The following is a 27337-nucleotide window of genomic DNA, read 5'->3' as shown; positions in this document are numbered from 1 at the left end:
ATGGAGTCAGATACTCAACGTCCATTGAAAGTCAGTGAGAACTGGATGCCTAATACCCTCAGACATTTTTGAAAATCCCATCCTATATGGTCATTGCTATACACCATGCAGATGAAGTTAATGTATCCTGTAGAGATAACATTATAATTATTTTTTAAAGAAATTTCTGTGTGCTAAGGTAAGAGACTGTCCTTCTTAATAACAGAAATTCATAGATTTTACATTGGGATCAGCTTCAACTATTGTTAAGCAGTAAATGTGTAACACAATTGTAATATTGCAGTGTACTTTTTAATTGATAAACCTCTGCATACAGAAGCTTTAAGTCTCAGGTGCAAGAGTCAGAGTTGTTTTATGTATTTATATTGGATTTCAGGCTAGTCAAATTAATTGCATATATTCATAATGTTTATGAAATGCCAATATTACTTCTGTAACACAGACTCTTATCCAGAATTGAAATTGTGCAGGTATGTTTACGTTTGGCTTAGAGTTGGATAAGCCAGGGAAAGTACTCTTGGCAATCCAACTACTACTGAAAAAGCTTTTTATTATACCGTGTGTAAGCCTCAGCGCGATTGATGTTTAACACTTTTAAATTAGACTGAATTTGCTCTCTGTCCAGGAAGCTAAATAAATGAATATTCCAGAATGGCTTTCCTAAAAGTGGGTTACACTTGCACCAGTGGACCAGTTCTCAAACTTCCAATGACAGGAGCAAATATTGACTAGTCTGGTCTTTGTTTAACTAGATTATTTTTGTAGTGTCCCATATCTTTGTGATGATCCTGATTCAGTAAATTAGTATACAGGCAACAGGCAATACTGAGGAAGCTCTGATGCTAGAACAAGTGATGCAACCAGAGCCTATTTTGCCACTATTGAAATTCACACAGCCTGGTGTTAATGAATCCTTGGTAACCTTGATTCTTCCAGCCTTTATATAGGCTCAAAAGCCTACAACACATAAATGTTACAGAGGATAAGTTTTTGTGGATCAGGTACTGTATAGAAAATAGTGGATAAGGTCACCCCTTTTTACTTTGGAAACTGCTGAGGGTCTCACAACTATAAAGGTACTTGGAACGAGATTCCCCTGAAAGTAGAGCAGCAGTGCCCGTTCACCCTCCGCTGGAGTAATTGATGAGGGAGGGTAGACAGCACTTGCATACTACCCTGGCTATTGCTAAGACAATTGACATAAAATATATTCTACTTAGAGTACCAATGGCTATTCCTCTCAGTCTCCTTTTGAAAATCTGGTCATGAAGGTAGCAATGGCTGGAGCCAACACTATCTGTGACTCAGATGCTGCAATGACCTTGGATTCTGGATTTACCAGTCTGCTGGTTGTCAGCTTCCTTTGGGATCTATTTTCTGTGGGCAAGTAACAGTTTGACCTGTGGAAGATGGAGAATTGCACATAAAGAAATGTGATGAACTCAAAAGTTAAGCAGTGGGGAAGTGGAAATCACCAGAGAATACATTGTAGATGACTCCTCTAATTGTAGTATCATGAGACTTGATTCTGAAAGGTATACATGGGTGTGATAATCAATCCTAAATGTGGAGGTTCAGCAGAAATTCAATGATGTGCTTTTAGATGAAGAGAATTTATTTTGGAAAGAGATGGATTTTTGCCTTCACTCCAGAAAGATGCCTTTGTCTCTTTGTGGAGCTTTTTACCAGTTGAAAAGCCAGAACATGTCCACAACCTGAGGGTACTTTAAATGGCAGGATGATAGTATCTTAACTGGGCGGCCACCTTTCACTGACTCCTTGCAGCAACTCAACTGAACACAGATGCTGCTGCTGCTCTTAAATTTGTAGAATGTTAGAGACTAAAATCATTACAACCTACAAATCATTACATGCAAATGTTATGTTCCTCAAAGTTTACTGGGATCAGACTATTTCATGTAACCCTGGAGAAAGCCAAAAGAAACCTAACAACTCCAACATTTGTTAAGCCATCAGTATGACATCTACTGAGATGGAGGCTCTGCTCAGATCTAGATTCATGAGATGCGTCTTACAATTCTCACCTGAATGCCAGATGTCCATATCAGACAAGCGGATCTTGGACATAACGCATGGTTGTTACCTGAAGCCAAACCCAGCACCTTCATCTAGTCTCTTATTTCCACCAGTCTGTAAAAAACAACAGATGATTCTTCAAAACATAGCTTGTTTTCTCAGCATAGGGGCCTAGAACTACTTTCCAAACAAAAGAGGTTCTCAAGGCTTTGCTCCATAATTTTCAATGTGCAGAAGAAAATCGGAAGAGCCTAAGCCATTCTTGACTTACAGCCATTCAAACGCTTCATCAGAAAATCAAAGCACAAAATAGATACTCCTGAACTCCACCCAAGCTGTAGTGTCCTTGGGAGTCTTGGCAGACGCTATCCTGCACTTGCTGATAATGCAGTGCCATAGTCAGCTTCTGAACTTGGTTCATGGAGATGATCACATGCTTAATAGCCCTCAGTCAGTGACTTAATGGGCGCTAGTCAGCCTAGAGGAACTTGGATTCATTGTAAATGTAAAGAGTTGTTTAAATCTGGTCCAAAAACATTGCACATTAAGATGTTAAAATATATACATCCCAGGTTGGAGTTTCTCCAACAGAGTGTCATAGCTGGGTTGTGGTCAGAGGCAAAGTCCACAGTCATGAAACAGGAGTTGAGAGTCAGGCTGGGTCAGGATACAAAGAGGTCAGAGGCAGGAGACAAACTGGAGATCAGAACCACAAATCAGATGCCAGAAATCAAGCCAGGTCAGGATGCAAGGAAGTCAAGCCAGGGGAGCAGGAGCAGGGTGGATCCCAGTGGTTTGGACAGCTTCCTGTTCCTGCTGCTGGCTTACGTAAGGCCAGTGGACCAGTCTGCTGCTCTGGGACTCTGCTAATAGGACCTCAGGGATGGAGTTTCAAAATGAGGCCAGGCTTCATGGGTTCTGGATAAACAGTAGTCAGCAGGCCACCAAGTGGAGGGTTGGAGCATGGCTGCTTCTGAGGACCTGGATTCGAGGCCCCATGGCTCATGACAGCACCCCTCCCCTAGGGGCGTCCTCTGGGCCTAGGTTTCTCAGGGTGCTTCTATGGATGAGGATGGGAGCATGAATATTCTCAGCTGGCTTGCATGTGCATTCCTCTGTGCCATAACCTTCCCAGTTGATCAGGTACCACAATTTACCCTGCTTGACCTTAGAATCGAGAACTTCATGGACAATGTATTCTTCCTGACCTGTGGAGGTGGTGATTGGGCTCTCTGGAACAATGTGTTCTCAGTGTAGGGTTTTAGGAGTGAGACATGGAATATGGGTTGGACTGTAAGGGATTAAGGGAGCTAGAGCTTGAAGGTGATCGGGTTGATTTGTTGCCGAATCTGGCGAGGGCCAAGGAACTGGTGGTCTAGTTTCCAAGAGGGTCTGTCTGTACAGAGGTGTTCTGTAGAAAGCCAGACCTTTTGTCCTACAGACTAGACAGGGCCTTGTTGCCTATCATTGTCTGCATGCTTTTTGTAGTCCTTCTTTGCCTTCTCAGGGTGTCCTTTCACCTCTTCTTGGATGTGTGTATAGGTCAAAGGCTGATGGATTAGGGAAGGAGGTCGGTAATTGTGGATGAAATTGAGGGTGGTGCCTATAGTTGACAAAGAAGGGGCTGTGGCCTGTGGATGCGTGGTCTGCATTATTATATGAGAACTTGGCATGTGATAATACTGATAAGACCAGTCATCCTGGTGATGGTTAGTGTAGCATCATAAGTATTGCTCTGGCATCTGGTTGATTCATTCCATTTGGCAATTCAACTGAGGGTGGTAGACAGAGGACAGGTGCATGTAGACAATTAATAGGCACAGAGCCTTGTGCCTGAAGCAGGTAGTGAACTAGGGATCCCAATCAGAGATGACTAGGGCCCTACCAAATTCACGGTTCATTTTGGTAAATTTCACAGTCCTAGGATTTTAAAAAATTTACATTTCATGTTTTCAGATATTTAAATCTGAAATTTCACTGTGTTATAACTGTGGGGGTCCTGACCCAAAGGGAGATCGTGGGGGTATGTGTATCGCAAGGCAATTGGAGGCGGTCAGGGTATTGCCATCCTTACTTCTGCGCTTCTGCTAGTGGCGAGTCTGCCTTCAGAGTTGGGCTCGCAGCCAGCAGCCGTGAAACTTCCTGCAGCTGGAGGAGTTCCCAGAGGTGGGTCTAATCTGGCCCCGGGAGCGGCCTGTGTAGGGGAAAAGAAAGCCCTGTCCCTCCCCAGCCTCTAGCGGCTAGAGCCCAGCGGACAGAAGGAGCCCCCAGCTGGGGTGCCCCAGCCCATTCTGTCCCCAGCTCCAGGCTCAGCACTTGGGGGCTAAAGGAGCCTGGGGCTGGCTGTGCAGGGGGGCGTTATCACAGCACCCCCCGACCACAGCGCTTTGGGCGGTTGCCCATCCATAAGGCCAGCCATGCCCCCACAAAAGTGATGACCCCCCCAATACCATGCCACCCTCGCTTCTGCGCTGCTGCTGGTGGTGGCACTGCCTTTAGAGCTGTGCATCTGGCCAGAAATCACTGCTCTCCAGCTGCCCGCTCTGTGCTGCCTTCAGAAGTAAGGGTGTCAATACTGCGGCCCTCCTACAATAGCCAGATTTCATGAGGGAGACCAGATTTCATTGTTCATGATGTGTTTTTTCATGGTAGGGCCCTAGAGATGAAATGATCCGGGAGGCCATGAAGATAGACTGCTTTGTTTATCCGGAGCCGAGCAGTTTTCCCAGTGGAGGGGAATCCCATGCAAGGGAATGAAGTGAGCGATTTTCTAAAAGCAATCCACTACTGTCAGGATGGTTGTGAAATCACTGGATTTTGGTAGTTTCACCAGAAAATCAAAGGAAATGGCCTCCCAGGACCGAGAAAGTGTTTCCTTAGGGTTTCTGGAATGGGATCTTGGTGTGAGCACACACCTGGCAGAAAACAACAACAGTTTCTATTGTGGGGCACATAAGATGGTTGATATCGACTGAAGAAAGCCCTGGGCTGGGCTATGGCCTTCCAGCAGAGTCAATCTAAAATATCTCCTGTCAGTAGGCTGATTACTAAGGTCACCTTGAACTGGTCAGAGGTATAAATCAGGAACAGAATGTGGCATTGGTTCATGAAGCCTCAGAACCACCAGCAGTTCCCATCGAACCTTTCAGGCAAGGGTTTCTCAGGCTCCTGTTCAGGGCAGGGCACTACAGGTGGTGGTTGTTGCAGCACAGTATTCTCAGCACTAAGCTGCTTCACTTGCTCCTGCTGCTGCTGGTTTCCCCCATCAGCTGTGCAGCTTGGGCCTGCAGTGATTGATTATCTGTCTAGAGGTGGAGGGCCCATTCGAATGATCCACAGAAGGATCCTCTGGGTCCTGGGTAAGCAGTAGTCAGGCCAAGTGAAGGATTGGAGCATGGCTGCTCCTGTGAACCCTGCGGACTTGGGTTCAAGGCCTGTGGATCATGACACAGAGAAGACAATCAACAAGATTCGCACTTGAATCAACCAAAGCTTCAGGAGCACTTCCCATTAGGCTGGCTTTCCAAATGGCAAGTCTCATAGTCTAGTGCACAGGATTACTTCCTGAGATCAGTTTACATATGAGGAAACTGATGAGGTTTATGCTCCAGGTCTAGAATTACTCTCCAAATGTAATGAATGGGAGGGTTTGGGTTCCCAACAGTTTGATATTCCATTAAATGGTAGTTCTAGAAATCCAGTCTGACTGTAAAGACAGAATTCATTATTCCAAATAAAAAAATCACCAAAATGGATGTGATCAGGAACACCTTATAGCTGAGGGAACTTGGTACAGCTCAGATAGGAAACACGTACATTTCTTAGCATTGAGGACAGCCCTTCTGGCCTTTCACAGTACAGTAGAACCTCAGAGTTACGACCACCTCAGGAATGGTGGTTGTTCATAACTCTGAAATGTTCATAACTCTGAACAAAACGTTATGGTTGTTCTTTGAAATGTTTACAACTGAACATTGACTTAATGCAGTTTTGAAACTTTACTTTGCAGAAGAAAAATGCTGCTCCCCCCTTTTTTTTAGTAGTTTATGTTTAACCGTATATTGTATTTGGTTAATTTTTTGTTTGTTTGTTTTTGTCTCTGCTGCTGCCTAATTGCGTACTTCTAGTTCCAAATGAGGTGTGTGGTTGACTGGTCAGTTCGTAACTCTGTTGTTTGTAACTCTGAGGTTCTACTGTAGGATATGAAGCATTTACATTCTATTCATGGCACTAAAGGAGGATGAGTCTTTCAGGATTAGGAATCATGTCTTGATCTTTCTTGGATGGGGCCTGAATCATGTGATTCAGGCATATACTGCTCTTCCTGTTGAGCTCTAGCATTCAATAGATCCATGCTTTTCTTTGTAACAAAATCTGCTTCATAGTCATCACCACCTCTGCTAGTAGAATATGTGAAGAACAGTACTCTGTGTATTACATGATGAAAAGATAATACTCCCTGGCTTAATAGTCAAGGTCCTTTCATACTTGCCAAGAATGTGTCTTCCCTTCATGTTATCCAGGTCCAAAACATCTGAAATGGACACATTCTTTGGTAGAGAAAATCTGCAGAGTTGCAGTTTGGGCCTCATTTATTATGTTTCTGAGACACTACAAACTGAATTTATATGCCTTTGCATATGTATCCTGTGCGAAGAGAGTGCTCTGGCCAGTAGGCCCAGATGATGACCAGATTCTGCATTCCAGTGAGCTGTGCTTAGGAGAGGCAGGTGGAGTAAGGGGCACCTTTTGGTCTTCCTCTATATTTGGATCAAGTACCTGCCTCACCCTGACGTAACTGAGAGTAGTAATTAAACTTCCTATCTAAATTCTGTCCTCATTTGGCAGCAGTGACAGAGCCCATAGATCAACGTTCAAGGCAGAATGTGGAATGAGACTGGTCAGTGCTATAACAGCAAGCATTTGAAAGAAAGCAAAAACTTATTACAGATGCCCTAAGTTAAAATACTACCAGTTTAGAGAACAAATGACACTACAATGTGATACATCCAAGAAGGGACTGAGGGTAGCTCTGTTGCAGAAGCTGCTGATTGCATACACCAGTAGAGTTTTGGTAGAAACTGAACAAGGGTACATCAAATTAGAAAAAGAATTATTGGTTGCGGTGTTGGGGTAGAGTGATTCTACCAATATGGTCATCCTGTAAAATAGTACAATCAGATCACAAACTGCTAGAGACAGTTATGTTGAAGCCTCTCCATAGTGATTCAAAAAGGTTGCAGTGCATATTGCTGTCCCTCCAACACTAGTAAGATACACTACTCAGATACTATCTAGGCTGTTTGCCTGTGTTGGCTGGCACAGTGAGGCGGGAACATGTGCCAGGCATTGGGGAGATGCTAGCACTGGGAGACAGTGCAAGATGATCAGGATGCTGTCCATCAATATGATGCACTGTTTCACATAATTTGCATAACTGAGCATGTGAGAAGTGTCATAAACATATGTTTAAGTGCTTTACTTTATCAGGGCCAAAGTGCCCAAAGTCTTGTTGGATTGAGCTCTAGCTCATTGTGGTTGGGGCATTGAAATGGTCCCAGATATGTAGAGACCGAGACAAAGACTAGTGGGGATAGGAGAATACCCATTTATGGTTCCCTGCTTATCTGGTGGGCAGTGGCAGCAGGCAATCTGGGAACACCAGGACCAATGCCACTCCCACTCCCCCAAACACTACATGAAGCAGAAGCCCCTCTTTCCATGAGTGGAGCCAGCCCTCTGGCACCCAAATGCTGAGTCTTCAGCTGTTGGAGTAGCCAGTATGTTTCCACTATACCCACGATCCCCTCTAGTATTAGGGCTGTGGGTTTTTTTTTTTTTCCTCATCTCTTTGACAGAATGGGGACTTTTGCAGAGGGAGAAGGAGTTTTCAGGCAAGGAAGTGTGGGAAGGATAAAGGGTGAGATTGAGTTGAGTTGAGTCCTGCCAAGATAGTAGAGGCTTTGAAAAGAAATGTTAAAAGTGTTACTAAAATAGTTTGAGTTTGTAGATGAATGTCGAGTAAAGAACTAATATAATAGATAGGAAGAGGGATGATTACGGTTAATAGATAATCAATAATATGTTTTTTCTCTCTATAGACTTCAAGCTCTTGGGACAGGCACTGTGTCTGTTTGTTACTTTGATATGAATAATAAATATAATACTTATTTGAAAACAATAATGAAACTAACCATACATTGGTCAGTTAGATCCAGTGGAAACAAAACGCATAGAGTCAATTTTATATTCATTTTAATTACTGTATACATTAAAAGCAAATTAAATCATACTAATGTAAGACTAACATACTGGAAATTCAGTCAATGAGTGAAATTCCCCAAAGTCTAAAGTCTTTCTTGCCTCAAAATGCAACAGCAAGCCATTTTCTGGAGACAGCTTTCTTGATTCTTTTAATTTACTAGGTTAGAAAAAAATGATTCAAAGATTTCAGCTAAAATGATAAAATTATAGTGATTACATCTACATTTTTTGTTTCTGTTTTTAAGAAATACCATACAAAATCTTTCTTTTTTGTTTTTTTTTTACAGTGATTTGTTATCCTCTGATTATGTGGAGATTCACTATGAAGATGGAAAACCACAATTTTCTAAGGTACTATATATATATTAAATAAGAGAGACTTATTCTCCCCTCCCCCCATACAATGATAATGCAGTAAAACACAAACTTTCTGTGTTGTTTACAATATTTATCAAATACCAAAAGGCATTTACCACATATATCAAGGAATTGTGATCTCGTCTAGTTGATGAAGATTCTTCAGCAGATGACAGGAGAAAAATTGTAATATGTGTGGGCAATTAGCTGCAAATGAAAGTGCCAAAGATGAAAGCTACAGTTTCTAAAGTATCATTTTTTCAATTGCTCCCACACTAGAGGACACAATCACTAAATTCTTCATTAAACATTTACTTCGCATAAACATAACACTTTGCATAAAGTGCAAGGCTAAGTTATAATGGGAAGTCAGTAAACACACTTGCAATGGCTTTTCTTTGCAAGAGTTTTTATAAAACCATGAATCAGAAAAAAAAAATACTGAGTGAAATTCACCCCTCTTCAGAATGTCAGCAGAAAGCCTATGCACCACTTAAGTTCTCAAATTAGAGCTAAAGTAGAATTTAAGCAGTGCATAGGCTTTGGACAGAGATAAATTTTGCCCCTGAGAGAGAGGATTTCATGACCTAGTCCTTTGAGGAGACAGGGGAACAAAAATAAGTATGTTTTTGTTTGATTTAGATAGCACAAGGGATGATTACTATATTACTGGGATGTAGAATAGCAGAGAGAAAGGACGGATATAAAATAAATGTTAAGGCAAGAATGTCTTTAAGTTAACTGAGCTCTTAGACTTTTAAAATCGCTATAAATGCCAGAGTATAGTAGAAGTTGCAAGTCACTATTCATTAGGGTTACCATACTTAACAAATAAAAAAAGAGGACCCTCCACGGGGTCCTGGCCCCTCCCATTTCCCCACCCACAGCCCCGCCCCAACCCCGCCCTAACTCCACCCCCTCCTCCCTCCCACTCCCAGCCACGCGGAAAGGGCTGCCCGAGCGCGACCGGCTTCACGGTTTGCGGGGCAGCCCCCAGACCCTGCACCCCCGGCCGGCGCTTCCCCAGTGCAGCTGGAGCCTAGGAGGGGAAGCGCCCAGCCGGGGGCGCAGGGTCTGGAGGCTGCCCGGCAAACCGTGAAGCCGGTAGCGCTTGGGCTTCAGGCAGCCCCCTTGCCTCCGGACCCTGCGCCCCCAGCCGGGCACTTCCCCTCCCGGGCTCTAGCGGCGCAGGGTCCGGAGGCATGGGAGCTGCCCGAAGCTGGTAGCGCTCGGGCAGCCCGGCTCTTAAACAGAGCCGAAGAGTCAGGGGAGGAGCAGAGCCGCCGCGGCCGGAGGCTCTGCTCCTCCCCTGACTCTTCGGCTCTGTTTAAGAGCCGGGCTGCCCGAGCGGTACCGGCTTCGGGCAGCCCCCTTGCCTCCGGACCCCAGCCGCCGGCCGGGCACTTCCCCTCCCGGGCTCCGGCGGTGCAGGGTCTGGAGGTATGGGGGCTGCCCGAAGCCGGTAGCGCTCGGCTCTTAAACAGAGCCAAAGAGTCGGGGAGGAGCAGAGCCGCCGCGGCCGGAGGCTCTGCTCCTCCCCTGACTCTTCGGCTCTGTTTAAGAGCCGAGCTGCCCCAGCGCTACCGGCTTCGGGCAGCCCCCTTGCCTCCGGACCCTGCGCCGCCGGAGCCCAGGAGGGGAAGTGCCCGGCCGGCGGCTGGGGTCCGGAGGCAAGGGGGCTGCCTGAAGCCCATAGCGCTCGGGCAGCTCGGCTCTTCAACAGAGCCAAAGAGTCAGGGGAGGAGCAGAGCCGCCGCGGGAGGGGAAGTGCCTGGCCGGCATTTTCCCGGACATGTTCGGCTTTTTGGCAGTTCCTCCCGGACGGGGGTTTGAGTGCTGAAAAGCCGGACATGTCCGGGAAAAAACGGACGTATGGTAACCCTATATTCATGAAACTTGTCTCTGTTCAGAGGGCCAGAAGGATAGCACAACATGTGAATCTTACTTTTACGCCCTCAAAACCAGGGTGAATTTCACCCTTTGTGTGGTTGCTATTTGTCCAGTTGCTGTATGTCCATTTGCTTAATCTGATCTCCTCATTGGGGATCTTAAGTAGAGTTCAAATATAGTAGCTTTTATTCTCATGTATCAATTTATACCCTGTTCGTTGGAAAAAATAATTTCGTGCAGTATATCAAGGGAATTGCTTAGGTTTGTTAAGACATTACTCAGGAGAGCAGGCAAAAATGCTAAAGGAAGCAAGAAAACAATCCCTTCTGGCTCTTACACAGACTCGAGCAACTGTCAGCTGCAGAACCAGCAATGAGCACTGCGGTTGCTGAATCATGAGACTAACTGGAGGATTATATTAGAACTTTAGACTCAGCAAATAGGCCACCTTTGCATGCTGCAGTAATTAGATCCAAACTTTCTGAAGGATATTTTCTGAGTTGATTGACTTAGAAACACTAATAGTGCTCTTGAGGTCACATGGTCCACAAGAGGCATAATTAACAAAAGTAAAGAAAATATACTTCTTTAGGGATTTTTTAATCTGCTCAGTCTTATTTAGATATATTTGACGAATGGCAAACTGTTTATTTCTCGTTGAATATAGAGAAGTGAAATCTCGATGAAACCATCTCTTTCTAGAACTACAGTATATAGCTTTATTATAGGGGTGAAAATAACCAGGACCAAATTGTGATCTCCTCACTCCGATGAGTAATCTTATTACATTTCTTGGAACTACTTGTGTTAGTAAAATAATCACAATTTAGCTCTTAGGAAGAACTGTTTAAATTAGGGTTACCATATTTCCACAAGCAAAAAAGAGGACACCGCTCTAGCCCCGCCCCTGCCCTGCCCCCATCCACTCCCTCCCACTTCCCATTCCCTGATTGCCCCCCTCAGAACCTCCAACCCCCCCCCCCGCTCTTTGTTCCCTGACTGCCCCCTCCTGGAGCCGGGGCCAGCGCTGCTGGGGCCTGAGCCGCCCGAGCCGGGTCGGTGCTGCTGGGGCCCGAGCTGGGCCGTCCCGAGCCGGGGGTGCTCGGCCAGCACCGGGGGCGCTGCACTGGGGCCGGAACTGGGGCCGCCACCCTGGGGCCTGAGCCGCCGGGCGCCGCTCGGCCCGGGCCGGAGAGAGCTGCTCGGCCAGGGCCTCGCCTCCCCAGAGCTCTCCTCCTCGCGTTTCCCCCTCTCCCCCCGCCCCAGCTTACCTACTGCTGCCTCCCGCTTGCCCCTGCTTCTTTTCAGACTTCCCGCGAGGATCTGATTCGCGGGAAGCAGGGGAGGGGGAGGAGCAGGTGGGTGGAGCGTTCACGGGAGGGGAGGAGGGGGAAAACAGCTGTGGGGCCGGACAACATGGTAAGGCTGCAGGGGATGGGGGGAGCCGGGAAGGGGCTTTGGGTGCCCAGTGGCGCTTGGCCGCCACTTTTCTGTCTATAAATAGCTGACCGGGGCGGGAAATCCCGGACCTTTTTAGTTTTTTAAAAATCCCCCCCGGATGGCTGTTTATAGACCGAAAAGCCGGACATGTCCGGGGAAATCCGGACATATGGTAGCCCTATTTAAATAAGCCTAGTTCCATAAATTCGAGAATATAGGCCAGTGCATAACGCATATATGGGTAACTGTCGTGTAACAATGGTTATTTACTTAATTTTATTAGAATACATTAACTTAATTGTGCACAGTAAAGGTTGTGCTATACTTGTTCCAGATTCTGAACAGAACATTTCATAAAATAAACAAGATACAAATTGCTGTTGCTGTTTACAGTTCACTAAAAAGTATTATATGCCTGGTGATTCCTTAGGGTACATGGTACGTTAGAACAATTGGAAGAAGCAGTGTGACTGCACTGTATTTACACTTTTCTCAATAAAACTATTGCAAGCACTTTTTTTTCACTTTTTTTATTTTAGCTAAGATTGTTATTGACAGATATTAAAGGCCAGGTTCTTAACGATGTAGATCAGCATGAATCCATTGCCTTTAGTGGAACTACATTGACATGCACTAGCTGAGGATCTGGCATTGAAAGCTTCTAAATTCTTCAGCACTTTCTCTTACATGTTCACTCTCTTTAAATATTTAAATTGAGACTAATGTTTTCAATGTAAGTATATAAGGCCTGAATGGTTTCTAGGTTTGCTCTTGCTGCCAGCCTTCTAATAATAAAAATTAAGTGCACTGTACTTGTTTACTGAATTGAACTATTCACATGAAATTAAATTCTGCCACCCTTATTCACAATGAACAGTCTCTTAAGCCTCTAGCAGTCCCATCAAAAAATGACTCGCGTGGCTCACTGTAATTTAGGGATTAGTAATTTTGCTATTCAGTAATATGGATAGAATTAGATTTTAAGCCTATCAGACTATAGATAAGGGATATAGATTTTGTTCTAGTAATGTGTTGGTATTTTTGTAGTTGCCTAAAGTATAGAATCCATAGGGTACTCTAAAGGTTTTAATTTTTCTTTTCAAAGACTTGACTACTTACAGTCAAAATTAAATATTTATTAATACCACAGTGCTGCTGTACTTTCACAGCATACAGAAATTAAATAGAAAGGATTTGGGCCAAGGAAGAAGACCATTTATATATTGTCACGGAGACTGTGTTTTTTTAACACCAAAGAATATTTTGACAACATTTCTGTCATTTATTTCTATCTCTGTTGCTGGCTCCCATATTTCCCTCTTGCTTATTATGTCATTCTGCTTCTAGTGGGGTTTCTTTTTGTCCCCTGAGTTTATTTGATATTCTCCAACAATAAAAGGTCTTAATTTCCAGCCAAGATTACTCAATTTTATCTTGCCTTTATTCAGGCCCTGCAAATTTGGGAAGAAACTTCTTACATCCTCCCCATTAATGGGCACCCAAATTAAGGGCAAGCACAATCTGTCCACATATTTTATACGTTATGCCATGGAAGAGGCCTGGGTCCAGTCTTTGAAGAGTGACAGTAGAAGTGCCTCATTTCCAGAGCACCATTCTGTGCATGGAATGAGGCAGTGGAAATAGTAGTATGTATTAGTGTAGTTAAAACTGTGTACTAATTGGAGCTGATCAGGAAGCGCTAAAAAAAAATTTCAGAAATTTTCTGATGGGGAAAAAAGTTCTGTTTATGTGAGAGGAAGTAGATGGTGGCAAAATAGGTGATGGAGACTGTGCACATGTTCATCAATGAAATTGAAGAAATAGTGCTGTTTGGCCATGATTATGGCAGAGCTGAAGGAGAACAGAACAAATTTGTTGTGGATGAAGCTCATATAGTCATTTCTTGTCTTGCTTCTTGCTTCCCCTCATGTGTGAAGGTTAACTATTTACTCTGTAAGTTCTCTGAGGCATTGACTTTGCATTCATATCTGTCTATGAAGTGCCCAACATACTTGTGTCTCTTTACTAATATATTTTATTTAAGGTCTGGGTTTTGTCTCAGTATGGTTTACTGATATGTACAAATATCATCTTCTTAGTCAAATGATCTGCTCCTTGTTTGTTTTACAATCACATCTTTTAATATGTCAAAATCAAGTTTTTACTTGTGTTTACCTCAGTTTGCATAGTAGAGACAATACAGTTCTGAGTTTCTGAGCTGGATTTTCTTCCTTAGTCATGCATCAACAACCATATTGTTTAATTAAAGTTCCCATTATATAAAGTTTCATTCTTGAAGACTTTTTAACAAGACAACGTTAAATTTGACTTTCAGATTCCAGGCAGAGCTTATGTGGGTTACTGTTTAAAAAAAAAAAAAAAAGGACTTGTAATTTCAACAGTTTTGATCTGGCCATCACTGAGAAATCATAAATATGGACCCCCATAATACCACATCTAAAGAATAATTTTTGAAAGGGAAATTGCTCTTTAAGGAAACAAAATAATTAATGGCATTGTGAGTTAAGTAAGGAAAGACCAACCTTTGCTATGGCTGGAAGCCATATATAAATAAGTAATGTACTTTTGTCTAGGCACAGTATATTTTCCCCCTTATTAGTGATGAGGAGACTCAGTGATTGTTAATGTAACGGACTCTTTCCTCTAAATTTCTTCACTTGGTGTGTAGGATCCATTTTTCAGTTAGAATTAAATGATAATTAAATGTATTTATTTTTTTCTTTAACATCTTTAGGGTGGAGAGCACTGTTACTATCATGGAAACATCAGAGGTGTCCAAAACTCCAAAGCTGCCCTTTCAACATGTAATGGACTTAAGTGAGTGCAAATCTTCATTCCTCCAAAGAGACTATATTAACTGCTTGCTACTCTTGGATTCCTGTCCTTGGGTCTCATCTCTTGGCACGAGACAGACTGAAATTCTCCAAGCTTTCAAAGATTTTTGGCATCCTGAGGTACAGGCAGACCAGTCTTGTTTCAAGAATAGTGGCTAGTATCTCAGTGACTCCTCTAGAGTATTCTCTGTGAACGCCTTGCTGACCGTGCTCAGCTAAGGAGTTTCTCATTGGCATTGCAGTTTTTTAAACTGCTTATATCCTCTGCCCTGTCTATGGATTTTAGCTTTTGGTTGATGGCTTCTCTGTATCTTCTGATTTTTTTTTCTATTCCCTTTAGTTCTTCAGTGTTCTGCAGTTTCTTCCTCAAGACAGGTTCAGGACTGGAATAGTAGAAATGTTCTGTGTCAGGAGTGAGGTGCATTGGCAAGACAAAGTTGGGAAGCTTGTACAGTACAGACCTACCTTCTGTATACTTGGCTTTAACCACTGCTATTAATTAATTTTTTAAGCACCAGGGATACTAGAAATTTTTGGTGCTGTCTAGCAAAACCCTTGCAGATGGTAAATACCTAGAAATAAATTAATCAAGGTGGCTGATTAAAACAAATAAGAGATCAGAAATATGAACAAAAATCAGACTTCAGCTCTTCACATTACTACAACGGTTCTCAAACTGTGGGTTGGGACTCCAAAGTGGGTCGTAACCCCATTTTAATGGGGTTGCCAGGGCTGGCGTTGGACTTGTTGGGCCTGGGACTGAAGCCAAAGTCAGAGCCCTACCACCCAGGGCTGAAGCCAAAGCCCAAGGGCTTCATCGCTTGGTAGTGGGGCTGAAGCCCTCAAGCTTTGGTCCCCCTACCCCAGGTAGTGGGGCTTGGGCTTTGGCCCCCCTGCCCGAGGCCGTGGGGCTTGGGCTTTGGTCCCCCTTTATGGGGTCGTGCAGTAATTTTTGTTGTCATAAAGGGGTGGCGGTGCAATGAAGTTTGAGAAACCCTGCATTACTATGATTCCAGTACAGTCATACCAGGAATTATAATTTTGAAAAATCAGTCTTTTGATTATTATTTTTGATGTAAGTAAATAATGTAAGATAGTATATGCTCAGTAGCTCTTTGTTGATTATGTGTATATAACTCAGCTGTGTTTGTTGTCTTCTGCATATTAATTGGTGTTTTAGGACGACCAAGATCAGATCTTGACTCTTTCCATTGTTGTGTCAAGTATTCCATTACCAAGGATCCTGTCTAGCACAAAATTGATTTTGCAGATGTGCATCACTACTATATTTTGCCAGTTACCACTGGAATTTTTTATGATGGCTTGTTCACTAGTTTTAAATAGTACAATTGGATTTATTTGACCAAAGACCATTTGTTGGATTAAAATTATTCCTTAGTACTTGTATTGGTCCTAAATCTCTTCCTTTTTCTTTCTAATGTTCCAGTGGCATGTTTGAAGATAGCACCTATGTGTACTTCATAGAACCAATGGATCTGACCCACAGTGCAGTAAGTTTATACTGATTTGTAATTTTTTTGGTTTTGTTTGTTACAGGGATGCCTAAATGTCAGTATGTTTCTCACAAGTAACTTGCAAATCTGAATTATTAAAGATTTATTTTAATTCCATGTTTTAACTTGAATTTTCTAATCTTAAATTCACTTTAGATTTGGGAACAGGCAATTCATGTTGGTGGCTTCTAAGGGCTTATTCCCATGGTGAATGATTTGTAGACTATAAAAGTGTTTACCAATTTCTTCTACTGTCTGAGCTAGTGAATTTGATCCTTTCACTGACTTGGTGAAAACCTATGTTTTGGAGCTGAGGTCAGGCACTCCATACAGAGTGCCGCAGCTGGGTAGTTATCACAGAGGATTGTAGTGCCTGTATGTAATGGCTCTGATACAAATAGATGAATAAATTGGATCAGGGTTTAGGAATATATTTACCCAAATATCTTATTCACACTCTGAACCTGTTCTACTTAACTTGTGGCTCTCTTTAAGTATAGTATGTTTGTACTGTTACTCCTGAAGGCATTGATGTAAACAGAGCTGACTATACTCCAAAGGCTAGTTTACAAATTTCAGCACAATAGACGAGGAATTTTTCTCCTGTGGGATACTTCTGCACTTGCATTTGATTTCCAAGAGACATTTTGGGGTTTTGGGATCCAAGAGACATCAAGATGAGGATTTTCAGGCTTTGTATCTTGCCTGGCACCTCATCAGTGCATGATAAATTACACAAAGTACTGTAATTCTAACTGGTTTCTTTTAAAACCTCTCTTGGTAACAGTAAACATGACAACAGAGTCCCGCAAAGGAACTGCAAGATTGTTAGTCTTTGTGTGATAAGTAAAGATGCTTCAGGTAATGTTAATCCTAGTTAGAATGATAGTGTGACGAGTTGGGTCACAGAAACCCCGTTGGGACTGCCACTTGATGTGCTGGGACTACCTCTGAGCCCGTTTTCCCTGCCAGCTTGGGACTTCAGTACCCTGTCTTGCTGAGCCAGACATGTTAGGCTGCTGCAAACACAGACCCAGGTCTGAACCACGTCCCCCAGAAGCTGCAGATTAATTGAAAACAGCTTAAGAAGTGTTCTTGTCTCCAACACCCAGACACCCAGCTCCCAGTGGGATCCAAACCCCAAATAAATCCATTTTACTCTGTATAAAGCTTATACAGGGTAAACTCATAAATTGTTCACCCTCTATAACACTGATAGAGAGAGATGCACAGCTGTTTGCTCCCCCAGGTATTAGTCACTAACTCTGGGTTCAATAATAAGCAAAAGTGATTTTATTAAGAATAACAAGTAGAATTTAAGTGGTTCCAAGTAATAACAGACAGAACAAAGTACCTTACCAAGCAAAATAAAACAAAAACATGCAAGTCTAAGCCTAATACATTAAGAAACTGATTACAGATAAAATCTCACCCTCAGAGATGTTTCAATAAGTTTCTTTCACAGACTGGACTCCTTCCTAGTCTGGGCCCAATCCTTTCCTCTGGTACAGTCCTTGTTCCAGCTCAGGTGGTAACTAGGAGATTTCTCATGACTGCAGCCTCCTTTGTTCTGTTCCACCCCTTTATATAGCTTTGGCACAAGACGGGAATCTTTTGTCTCTCTGGGTCCCCACCCCACTGTCTAAATGGAAAAGCCCCAGGTTTAAGATGGATTCCAGTACCAGGTGACATGGTCACATGTCCTGTGAGACTCCAAGCCTTCATTCTTCCTGGCCTGACTCACAGGAAGGCTTGCAAGTAAACAGAGCCATTTACAACCAGTTGTCCTAGTTGATGGGAACCATCAAGATTCCAAACCACCATTAATGGCCCACACTTTGCATAATTACAATAGGACCTCAGAGTTATATTTCATATTTCTAGTTTCAGATACAAGAATGATACATTTATACAAATAGGATGATCACACTCAGTAGATTATAAGCTTTGTAATGATACCTTACAGGAGACCTTTTGCACGAAGCATATTCCAGTTACATTATAGTCACACTCATTAGCATATTTCATAAAATCATATGGAGTGCAAGGTCACAGATAGTCCATTGGAAAATAATTTAGGAACCATTCAGTGTGGCAGCTGGAGCAAGGCTCCTTGTTACAAAGCTACATACTGTACTTAAATGTAACCTATATATGACACTGGCTATTGGTTGAAAACTAGGGTGACCAGACAGCAAGTGTGAAAAATCGGGACAGGGAGTGGGGGGTAATAGGAGCTTATACAAGAAAAAGCCCCAAATGTCGGGACTGTTCCTATAAGATCGGGACATCTGGTCACCCTATTGAAAACTGACCATATGTTCACCATTATGGATCTGGTAACCCCTCCTTAATTAGGAGACAGACAATTGGGAGATTATTCTCCTAGGACAGTAGAATTTCACTCTTCATGCTGACACTGTAGTACAGAGCTTGAGGCAATGGAAAGAAATAATTAGGGTTATTTTTAGACTTTGTACAATCACTGTAATTTATGGAAGATTTTAAAATATCTCCTCTGCCACCTCTGTGTGTCCAGGTGGAAGTTTTAAATAGCATAGAGGATAGTTTTGGACAAGAGTATTGTTCTCAATAAAACTACTTTCTTCTATTAACCAAAATAAAATGTCTATAGGGAGATTTTCAGAGCCATAAATGGCAGTGAGGCACCCAACTTGAAAGTCAGTGCAAGTTAGGCACCTGATCTCCCGCTTTGTGCATAATACCTGAGATAGATGTCCACACTAGTTATCTGATTGCGAGCGTTGCTTTCATTGTTTGGTTGGTTAAGTCCTTTCGGATACCTTAGGAATGGAAGGCAGTATATGAAACTAAGTTGTATTTACTGTACATGTGCAGTTTGAATTTTTGAATATTTTACTTCCATGTTTTACACAAATCTCTCAGGAGTTGCACAAAAATAGCATTCTGTCTTTTCAAAAGCATTATTTGACAAGATCAGGTGATGGAATGACAAGGGAGAGGAGACAGAGATCCATGGGGCACATATCAAACTGTGATACTTTGAAATTTATCATTTTAAAAGGAGAAAACTTCAATATATTTATTCTTTTTTGTCCTATATATAGATTTACGGCACTATGCATTAATTATGTTGAAAGAGACATAAATCTTACTGTTCTTTCTGTTGAGTTTCAATACAATTAAGTAGCTTGTCTTTGTGATTTATAATAGGCATATCTTTATTTTTGAGCAGGTGCAGTAAGACTGTATCTAGGTATATGTATGTATGCAGAGAGTAGAATTTGGATTCTTAAGATAATACTTCATACTCTATTAATGTCTTCTCTCTGAGGGTCTCAAAGATATTTATAATCAATGAATTAATCCTTATGACACCTTTGTAATATAGGTGATAAATAAATATTGTCCATGTTTTAGATTAGGAAAAGTGACCAGCCAAGTGATTCACCACACAGCCAGTCAGTAGATGAGGCAGAATTAGAAATAAAGAGGCAAGAAGCCTACCACCAATCCTAATGAGAGACTTGTCTCACCTCCTCTGGCCCTGGAGAAAGATACAGCATTGTTAATCAGGAGCTTGTAACCTGCTCTATTGTTACCCGGGGTTCTTTCAACCCAAAGTCTCCCTGTACACTATGAGAGAGTTCTCCAAATAAGGCCTTCTACAATTGAAGAGTACATCATACTGAATTGTGCAGGCTTTCATGTTTGGATTAATATTCTAAGAATGTAATGAGTAGAAGTTATCCTGGTAAAGTATACATAGCACCAATTTAAAGATATTACATTTATGTCAGTGGATATTACTATTTCCTTTTAGGGAAAAGAACAAATAAGATGTCAATCTACTGTAATAAGTGCATCTTTCTTTTCATTTGGCTTTGCTAATAAGTTGAAAATGTTTTTATACATTTTTTTTTTAAGAAAAGCACAGGCAGGCCACACATCATCCAGAGGACTTTAGGAACACAAACCTCGAAGCAAATGAAGAATGTTGGTATGTATTGGTTACATTATGTTTTCAGTAACAAAAATAATTTTAGTTGTAATGTAAATAGTTTGAGGTTCAGGTTAATGGCGCCTATGTTAAACTGCTGAACTTTTAGAAGAATAAGAAAAAAGATGACCATTATCAAGTTGACTTCTGTATACCAAGTTTATTATCATCACATTGAATTTCAGAAATGTTAAAATTGAACTGAAATATTTTCACCTATCAAGACCTGTGTTTAGGTTCTTCTGGCAGAGAATAGCTGTTGGTTTCATCACTAATACTTTAATCAGCTGATATTTTTTGGATGCTAGTGATTGTCATCAACACATGAAAGAGAAAAAGCAAAACTGTATGGTCAGGTCTTAGTCTCTTTATGTCCCTTTTTAGTGCATGTTTAATTGTAATTTTAAATCTATTCACATACTTTGTTATTGATATGGGATCCTTAAAAGTTATGAATTTTAGAGAATGCTTTGCAATTCACCTTCAAATATTTGTGAATTAGGTATTCTTAGTCCATTTCCCGCTGGATAAGTGTCCACATCACAATGATTTCTAAAATGTTTTATTGAATGTTCTTAGGATTTCACTAAACTTTTTAACTTTTGAAATTTTCCAGCTTTAATTTAGATATAGAGATATATTAATTAATCTCACTGTAAAGAGTTTCCATTCTTACAAGGATTTAAACTGCATGTTCTCCTACATAAATGCTAAATTATGTAAGTTCTGTTAATTTTATTTTCTTCAGAGACCGAATCTAGTTCTGAGTGGTCTTTCCTGTCTGAGTTACGGTGGCTCAGGAAAAGGAGAAGAAAGAGGGCTGTGAGTGTAAGTGTGACACTAAGTTTAGACCTCTGCAGTGCTGCATAAACTTCCAAATTCTTTAATTATAAGTGAGCATTGGTTCTTAGCAAACAAAATCCTTTGGACGCTTGAAACAAAGTTTAAAATATCTCTTTCATATTTTTATAATACAGTACTGTTTTCCACCAAATGATGCCATTATATTTGAACCTGAATCTACAGAATAAAATAGATATAGTTTATATGATGACAGCAATACCATGTACAGTTTGAACAGAAATTTGATAGTGAAAGTGTGATTAAAATTTCAATGATCATTAAGGTCTGATACTATTGTGGACAGAGAACACCCCTGGAGGAAGTCTGACTACTGTAGAGATGTCCTCTCCTATGGTCACATGGCTCATGAAGTAGCATAGCCAAAGCCAAAAGTAACAAATTTGTGATCCAAAATTGGGTTGTTTAGGAAAAAAAAATATGGACAGTTCTCACAGTCTGCAATACATAGAATCATAGAATCATAGAATATCAGAGTTGGAAGGGACCTCAAGAGGTCATCTAGTCCAACCCCCTGCTCAAAGCAGGACCAATTCCCAGCTAAATCATCCCAGCCAGGGCTCTGTCAAGCCGGGCCTTAAAAACCTCCAAGGAAGGAGACTCCACCACCTCCCTAGGTAACGCATTCCAGTGTTTCACCACCCTCCTAGTGAAATAGTTTTTCCTGATATCCAACCTGGACCTCCCCCACTGCAACTTGAGACCATTGCTCCTTGTTCTGTCATCTGCCACCACTGAGAACAGCCGAGCTCCATCCTCTTTGGAACCCCCCTTCAGGTAGTTGAAGGCTGCTATCAAATCCCCCCTCATTCTTCTCTTCTGGAGACTAAACAATCCCAGTTCTCTCAGCCTCTCCTCATAAGTCATGTGCTCCAGACCCCTAATCATTTTTGTTGCCCTCCGCTGGACTCTTTCCAATTTTTCCACATCCTTCTTGTAGTGTGGGGACCAAAACTGGACACAGTATTCCAGATGAGGCCTCACCAATGTCGAATAAAGGGGAACGATCACGTTCCTCGATCTGCTGGCAATGCCCCTACTTATACAGCCCAAAATGCCGTTAGCCTTCTTGGCAACAAGAGCACACTGTTGACTCATATCCAGCTTCATATCCACTGTGACCCCTAGGTCCTTTTCAGCAGAACTGCTACCTAGCCATTCGGTCCCTAGTCACATTATAACTAGTTTAGATTCATCAGTTTGGACTTCATTTTGTTTACATACATGTGCTTGTGGCTTGTTTTAGCTTTCATTAATATTAATTTGTACCCATTTGTCTATTTGAGATCAGCTTTCTCCTGGGATCATACAGCACAATGGGTGGGGTTTCAAACCCTACCTATTTTTAAAAAATCACTTTTTTCCTAGATCTAGTAAATATCGCAATGGAACAAGGGGTATGTTGTTTTCTGGGTCTTTCTAAACGCTAAGTTCTATGGAAACAATAGCCTTTTCTGAAAACATTGGACAAAGAGGTTTGGATCTGAATTTATTCTAAATGAAATGGTCCAGAGCCTCAGCTGATGTAAATCCATGTAACTCCATTGAAGTTAATGGAGCTATGCCGATTTACACTAGTTGAAGAGCTTTCTCAATTCTGGCAAACTTATTCACTTCGAGTAACATTTATGTGAGTAGTCCCGTTGAAGCCAGTGCGGGATACAAACTTGGCTCTCCCACTGCTACCAGATACCTAGGCCAGCTGCAGAGTTATTTTTAAAAATTACCATCACACTGTCATTTCTCACAATGTATTTTTAAATCCAACAGGCATCTCGTGGTATATTTGAAGAGATGAAATATCTGGAGCTCATGATTGTCAATGACCATAAAATGGTAAGGATATAGATTCAGTGGCAATCTTCCTTGTAATCTGATTCAGAAGGTGGTCCATACCTGACTGTCTAAGTTTCTATATCTGAGTTCCTCACTCTCTGGCACAGATTTTTGGGTGTGGAGATAGGATCTATACCCCTCCGTGGTAGCAAGATAAGGTAGCTATGTCCAATGGGGAAAATAAATTACATCCTTTTAAGGGGTGTAGAAATTTACTTCTCACCGCAGAGCAAGACAGGAATAGGGTGACACAGTTCTGAGGAGTGTGTCTGAGGTACTGTACCCCCGGGGCTACCCCTTGCTAGTGCTAAGCTGAAAGACACAGTGTGGCCCATAGTAGTTAATAATACCGAGCATTTTAGACAGCACTTTGAATACTTAAAGTACTTTACAAACATTACCAAATTAATATATATTATTTATATTAGTGTTTTAATATGTATTATTAGTGTTGTATATATAGGTGTGTGTGTGTGTGTATATATATATAGATAAGATGTATGTTAACATATATTTAACTGTTAAGTGGCAGTACTGTTAGAATTTAAAAATTAAATTCCATCTTTTAAGGATTAAAGAAACAGGCTGAGACTGGTAGGACACAATTTAGAGTAAAAAGCTTTGCTATTTGGGCAGTAAGATATGCATGTGAAGCTATCTCTCTCTTTTTTTTTTTTTTCTTCTTCCTGGTAAATCCATGCTTATAAATAGGCAGGGTAGTGAAATAAACAATAAATCTTGCCATTGGATTAAGCAAAATGTGTTACATTTACAAAGAATTCTGCTCTGATTTCTTCTTTTCCTTGAGGAGATATTAAAGAAACTAGATCAGCTGACATTTGCTATTTAAATGTTACTGCTTTCATTAATTGTGCCAAGTAAGATAGGGTTATCAAAATGTCAGCACCCTGCCTGTTCAGCAGATTAAATCAGAAAGGCGGCGCCTGGGGAGTAGTATAGAAGTACTAGGCCTCTCAACAGATGTTGTGGGGTGTCCAGGGAAATTCCCCAAATCTCAGGTTACCCAATGGTTGAATAGACCATGCCCCCGACTACCACATGGGGCCACAAAATCTACCCATCTACTCCCCACACCAGCACATTATGAAGTAGAATTCCTGTAGCCTCAAGACTATGGAGTTTTCCCCTTAACTTTGGCCCTGCTGCATGTTGTTCAGTAGGTGGGCTTGATTTGCGCCTCAGCATTATGTAAAATGTAGATGTTTAGAAGGGAACAAGTGTGCAGATTTTTTTACAAGAATGTATTGAAAATTTCTGTTGACCTGGTTTACAAGCTCAAATTATTTATCCAGTTTATTTTTTTAGTGTTACACGTCTACTGTATATGTGCCTGTAGGTACATATCTTTTCAAGCACTTTAGTTTCAGAAGAAATTAGGTTTAAGTGTTATTTTTTAAAATAATTGGATAATAGCTCAATAATACAAGACAGGGACATTGAAGTGCCACCTGTTGGTAGCAAGAGCCTAACCAAAATATTTGAGTGCCAAAGAAATGCGCTTAGGTCTAGAACGTGGACTAAGAGTACAAGTATTCTGCCAATCTCTCTCGCTCTCTCTGTACCTTGTCTCGTTCTTTTTGTCCAGTCTCCCAATTTAACACAAATATTAGAATGTCAGAATTGTCTCCTACCAGATGTTTCTTAATTCTTTAGATGCATTACAAACTCTTGTTTTTTGACTAGAAAAATATATTTAAGATAGTAAAGACGTGCACTAGATCTAAAGGGAAAATTTCACTCTCTGAAACACACTGCAGAATTTTTTGTTTGTAGAGTAGATTGTAGAAGTAGCTCTAAAAGAAGCATTTGTGAATGTACAATATTTACCCTTTAAATTTGAAGGGCTAGAATATGTAACCCTTACATTGGCGAACACTTAATCCATGTGAGTAATTTCCTTGATGCCGATTCATAGATTCTTTACTATATTCTTAGATTTTCAGGCCAGAAGGAAGTGTTGCAATCATCTTGTCTGACATCCTGAATAATAAGAACATAAGAATGACTATACTGGGTCAGACCACTTGTCCATCTAGCCCATTATCCTGTTTCCGACAGAGGCCAGTGCTAGATGCTTCAGAGGGAATGAACAGAACAAGGCAGTTATCAAGTGATCCCTTGTCATCCAGTCCAGCTTCTCGCATTCAGAGGTTTAGGGACACCCAGAGCATAGGATAGTAAACCTGACCATCTTGGCCAATAGCCATTGGTGGACCTATCCTCCATGAGATTATCTAATTCTTTTTTTTAATCAATTTATACTTTTGGCCTTTGCTACATTTCTTGGCAACAAGTTCCACAGGTTTATTGTATAGTTGTTTTAAACCTGCTGCCTGTTAATTTCATTGGGTGACCTCTGGTTTGTCTGTTTATGTAAATAACACTTATTCATTTTCTCCACACCATTCATGATTTTATGCACATCTATCATATCCCCCCTTAGTCGTCTCTTTTCTAAGATGAACAGTCCCAATCTTTTTAAGCACTTCACATAGAAACTGTTGCTTACCGAATCATTTTTGTAGTCCTTCTCTGTACCTGTTGCAATTCTAATATATCTTTTTGAGTTAGGGAAGCCAGAACTGCATGCAGTAATCAAGGTGTGGGTGTATCCCGGATTTATCTATTGGCATTCTATTTTCTGTCTTCTTATCTATCCCTTTCCTTACATTTGTTTTGCTTGTTTGACTGCAGCTGGACATTGAGCAGATATTTTCAGAGAACTATCCATGATGACTCCAAGATCTGTTTCTTGAGTGGTAACAAGTAATTTAGACCCCATCATTTTGCATATATAGTTTGGATTATTTTTTCAAATGTGCATTACTTTGCACTTATCAACATTGATTTTCATCTACCATTTTGTTGCCCAGTCACTCAGTTTAGTGAGCTCCTTTTGTAATTCTTTAAAGTTAGTTTTGGACTTAACTATTTTGTATAATTTTGTATCATCTGCAGATTTTGTCATCTCACTGTTTACCCCATTTTCCAGAGGCACAGAGGCTGATTTAAGCAATAGGTTACGTAACTCAGTAAGTAGTTCTGCAGTTCCATATTTGAGTTCCTTTAGAACTCTTGGATGAATACCATCTGGTCCTGGGGACCTATTTATCAATTTGTTCTAAAATGTCCTCTATTGACACCTCAGTCTGGGACAATTCCTCATATCTGTCACCTAAAAAGAATGGCGCAGATGTGGGGATCTCCCTCACATCCTATGGAGTGAAGACTGATTCAAAGAATTGATTTAGCTTCTCCGCAATGGCTTTGTCTTCCTTGGGTGCTCCTTCAGCCTCTTGATCATCTAGTGGTCCCACTGATTGTTTGGCAGTGTTCCTACTTCTGATGGACTTAAAAAAAATTGTTGCTATCGGTTTTTGTGTCTTTTACTATTTGCTCTTCAAATTCTTTTTTGGCCTGCCTAATTATATGTTTACACTTGACTTGCCAGAGTTTATTCTCCTTTCTATTTTCCTCAAAATGATATGGCTTCCTGTTTTGAGAGGATTCTTTTTTGGCTCTAATCCATTCTTTCCCTCTGTTGCTTAGCCATGGTGGCACTTTTTTAGTCCTCTTGCTGTTATTTTAATAATGGTGTTTTTTAATAATGCGGGCCATAGGACTTCCCCGAATTAATTCCTTAAGTCCAATAGCTGTGCTTGAACTAGAGCATATCTCTTAGAATCCAATCCTGATTTAAAAATTGGCAGTAAAGGAGCATCCTCCACAATCTTTGTTAAGTTTGTGCCTTGTTTCTCATCTGAATTTGTCTACCTTCAGTTTCCAGCCATTAGAACTTGTTATACACCTTTGCTAGATTAAGAACTCTCCCTTATCAAATTTCTGCTCCTCACAAAGGTACTTACGGACTGTGATCAAGTCAACCCTTTATCTTCTCTTTGATAAGTTAAATAGAATGAGTTCTTTGAATCTCTCATTCTAAGGAATGTTTTCCAATCCTTTATATCATTCTTGTTGCTCTTCTCTGAACCTTCTCCTATTTTTCAACATCCTTCATGAAGTGTGGACACCAGAACTGGACACAGTATTTCAGTATTGGTTGCGGCAGTGCCAGATACAGAAGTAATATAACTTCTCTGCTCTTAGTTGATATTTCCCTGTTTATACATCCAAGGATCTCATTAGCCCCTTTAGCCATTGCTTTGTACTAGGAGTTCATGTTCAGCTAATTATCCATCATGACCCGTAAGCCTTTTTTTCAGAGTTGTTGCTTCCCAGGATAGAATTCACTATTCTTCTTTGAGTGCTTGCTCATGTCA

The 27337-nt window shown here is 41.3% G+C and overlaps 1 protein-coding gene across 6 annotated transcripts in view; it reads left to right on the top strand.

Annotated features, from left to right (window-relative positions):
* ADAM23 (ADAM metallopeptidase domain 23) overlaps nt 1–27337 on the top strand; it is a 188424-nt gene that overhangs the window by 58461 nt on the left and 102626 nt on the right. For all 6 annotated transcript variants that reach the window (XR_008446698.1, XM_054044551.1, XM_054044552.1 and 3 more), the window contains exons 4-9: nt 8589–8652; nt 14744–14826; nt 16291–16354; nt 20267–20339; nt 21088–21167; nt 22971–23036. Coding sequence is in view for 5 of the 6 variants with exons in the window: in XM_054044551.1 (XP_053900526.1) it covers nt 8589–8652; nt 14744–14826; nt 16291–16354; nt 20267–20339; nt 21088–21167; nt 22971–23036 (430 nt within the window). In the remaining variant the exon portion in view is untranslated. The remainder of the gene's footprint in view (nt 1–8588; nt 8653–14743; nt 14827–16290; nt 16355–20266; nt 20340–21087; nt 21168–22970; nt 23037–27337) is intronic.

Source organism: Malaclemys terrapin, chromosome 11 (genome assembly GCF_027887155.1).
Source record: "Malaclemys terrapin pileata isolate rMalTer1 chromosome 11, rMalTer1.hap1, whole genome shotgun sequence".
Lineage (NCBI taxonomy): Eukaryota > Metazoa > Chordata > Testudines > Emydidae > Malaclemys > Malaclemys terrapin.
This window is presented reverse-complemented; position numbering and strand designations above follow the sequence as displayed.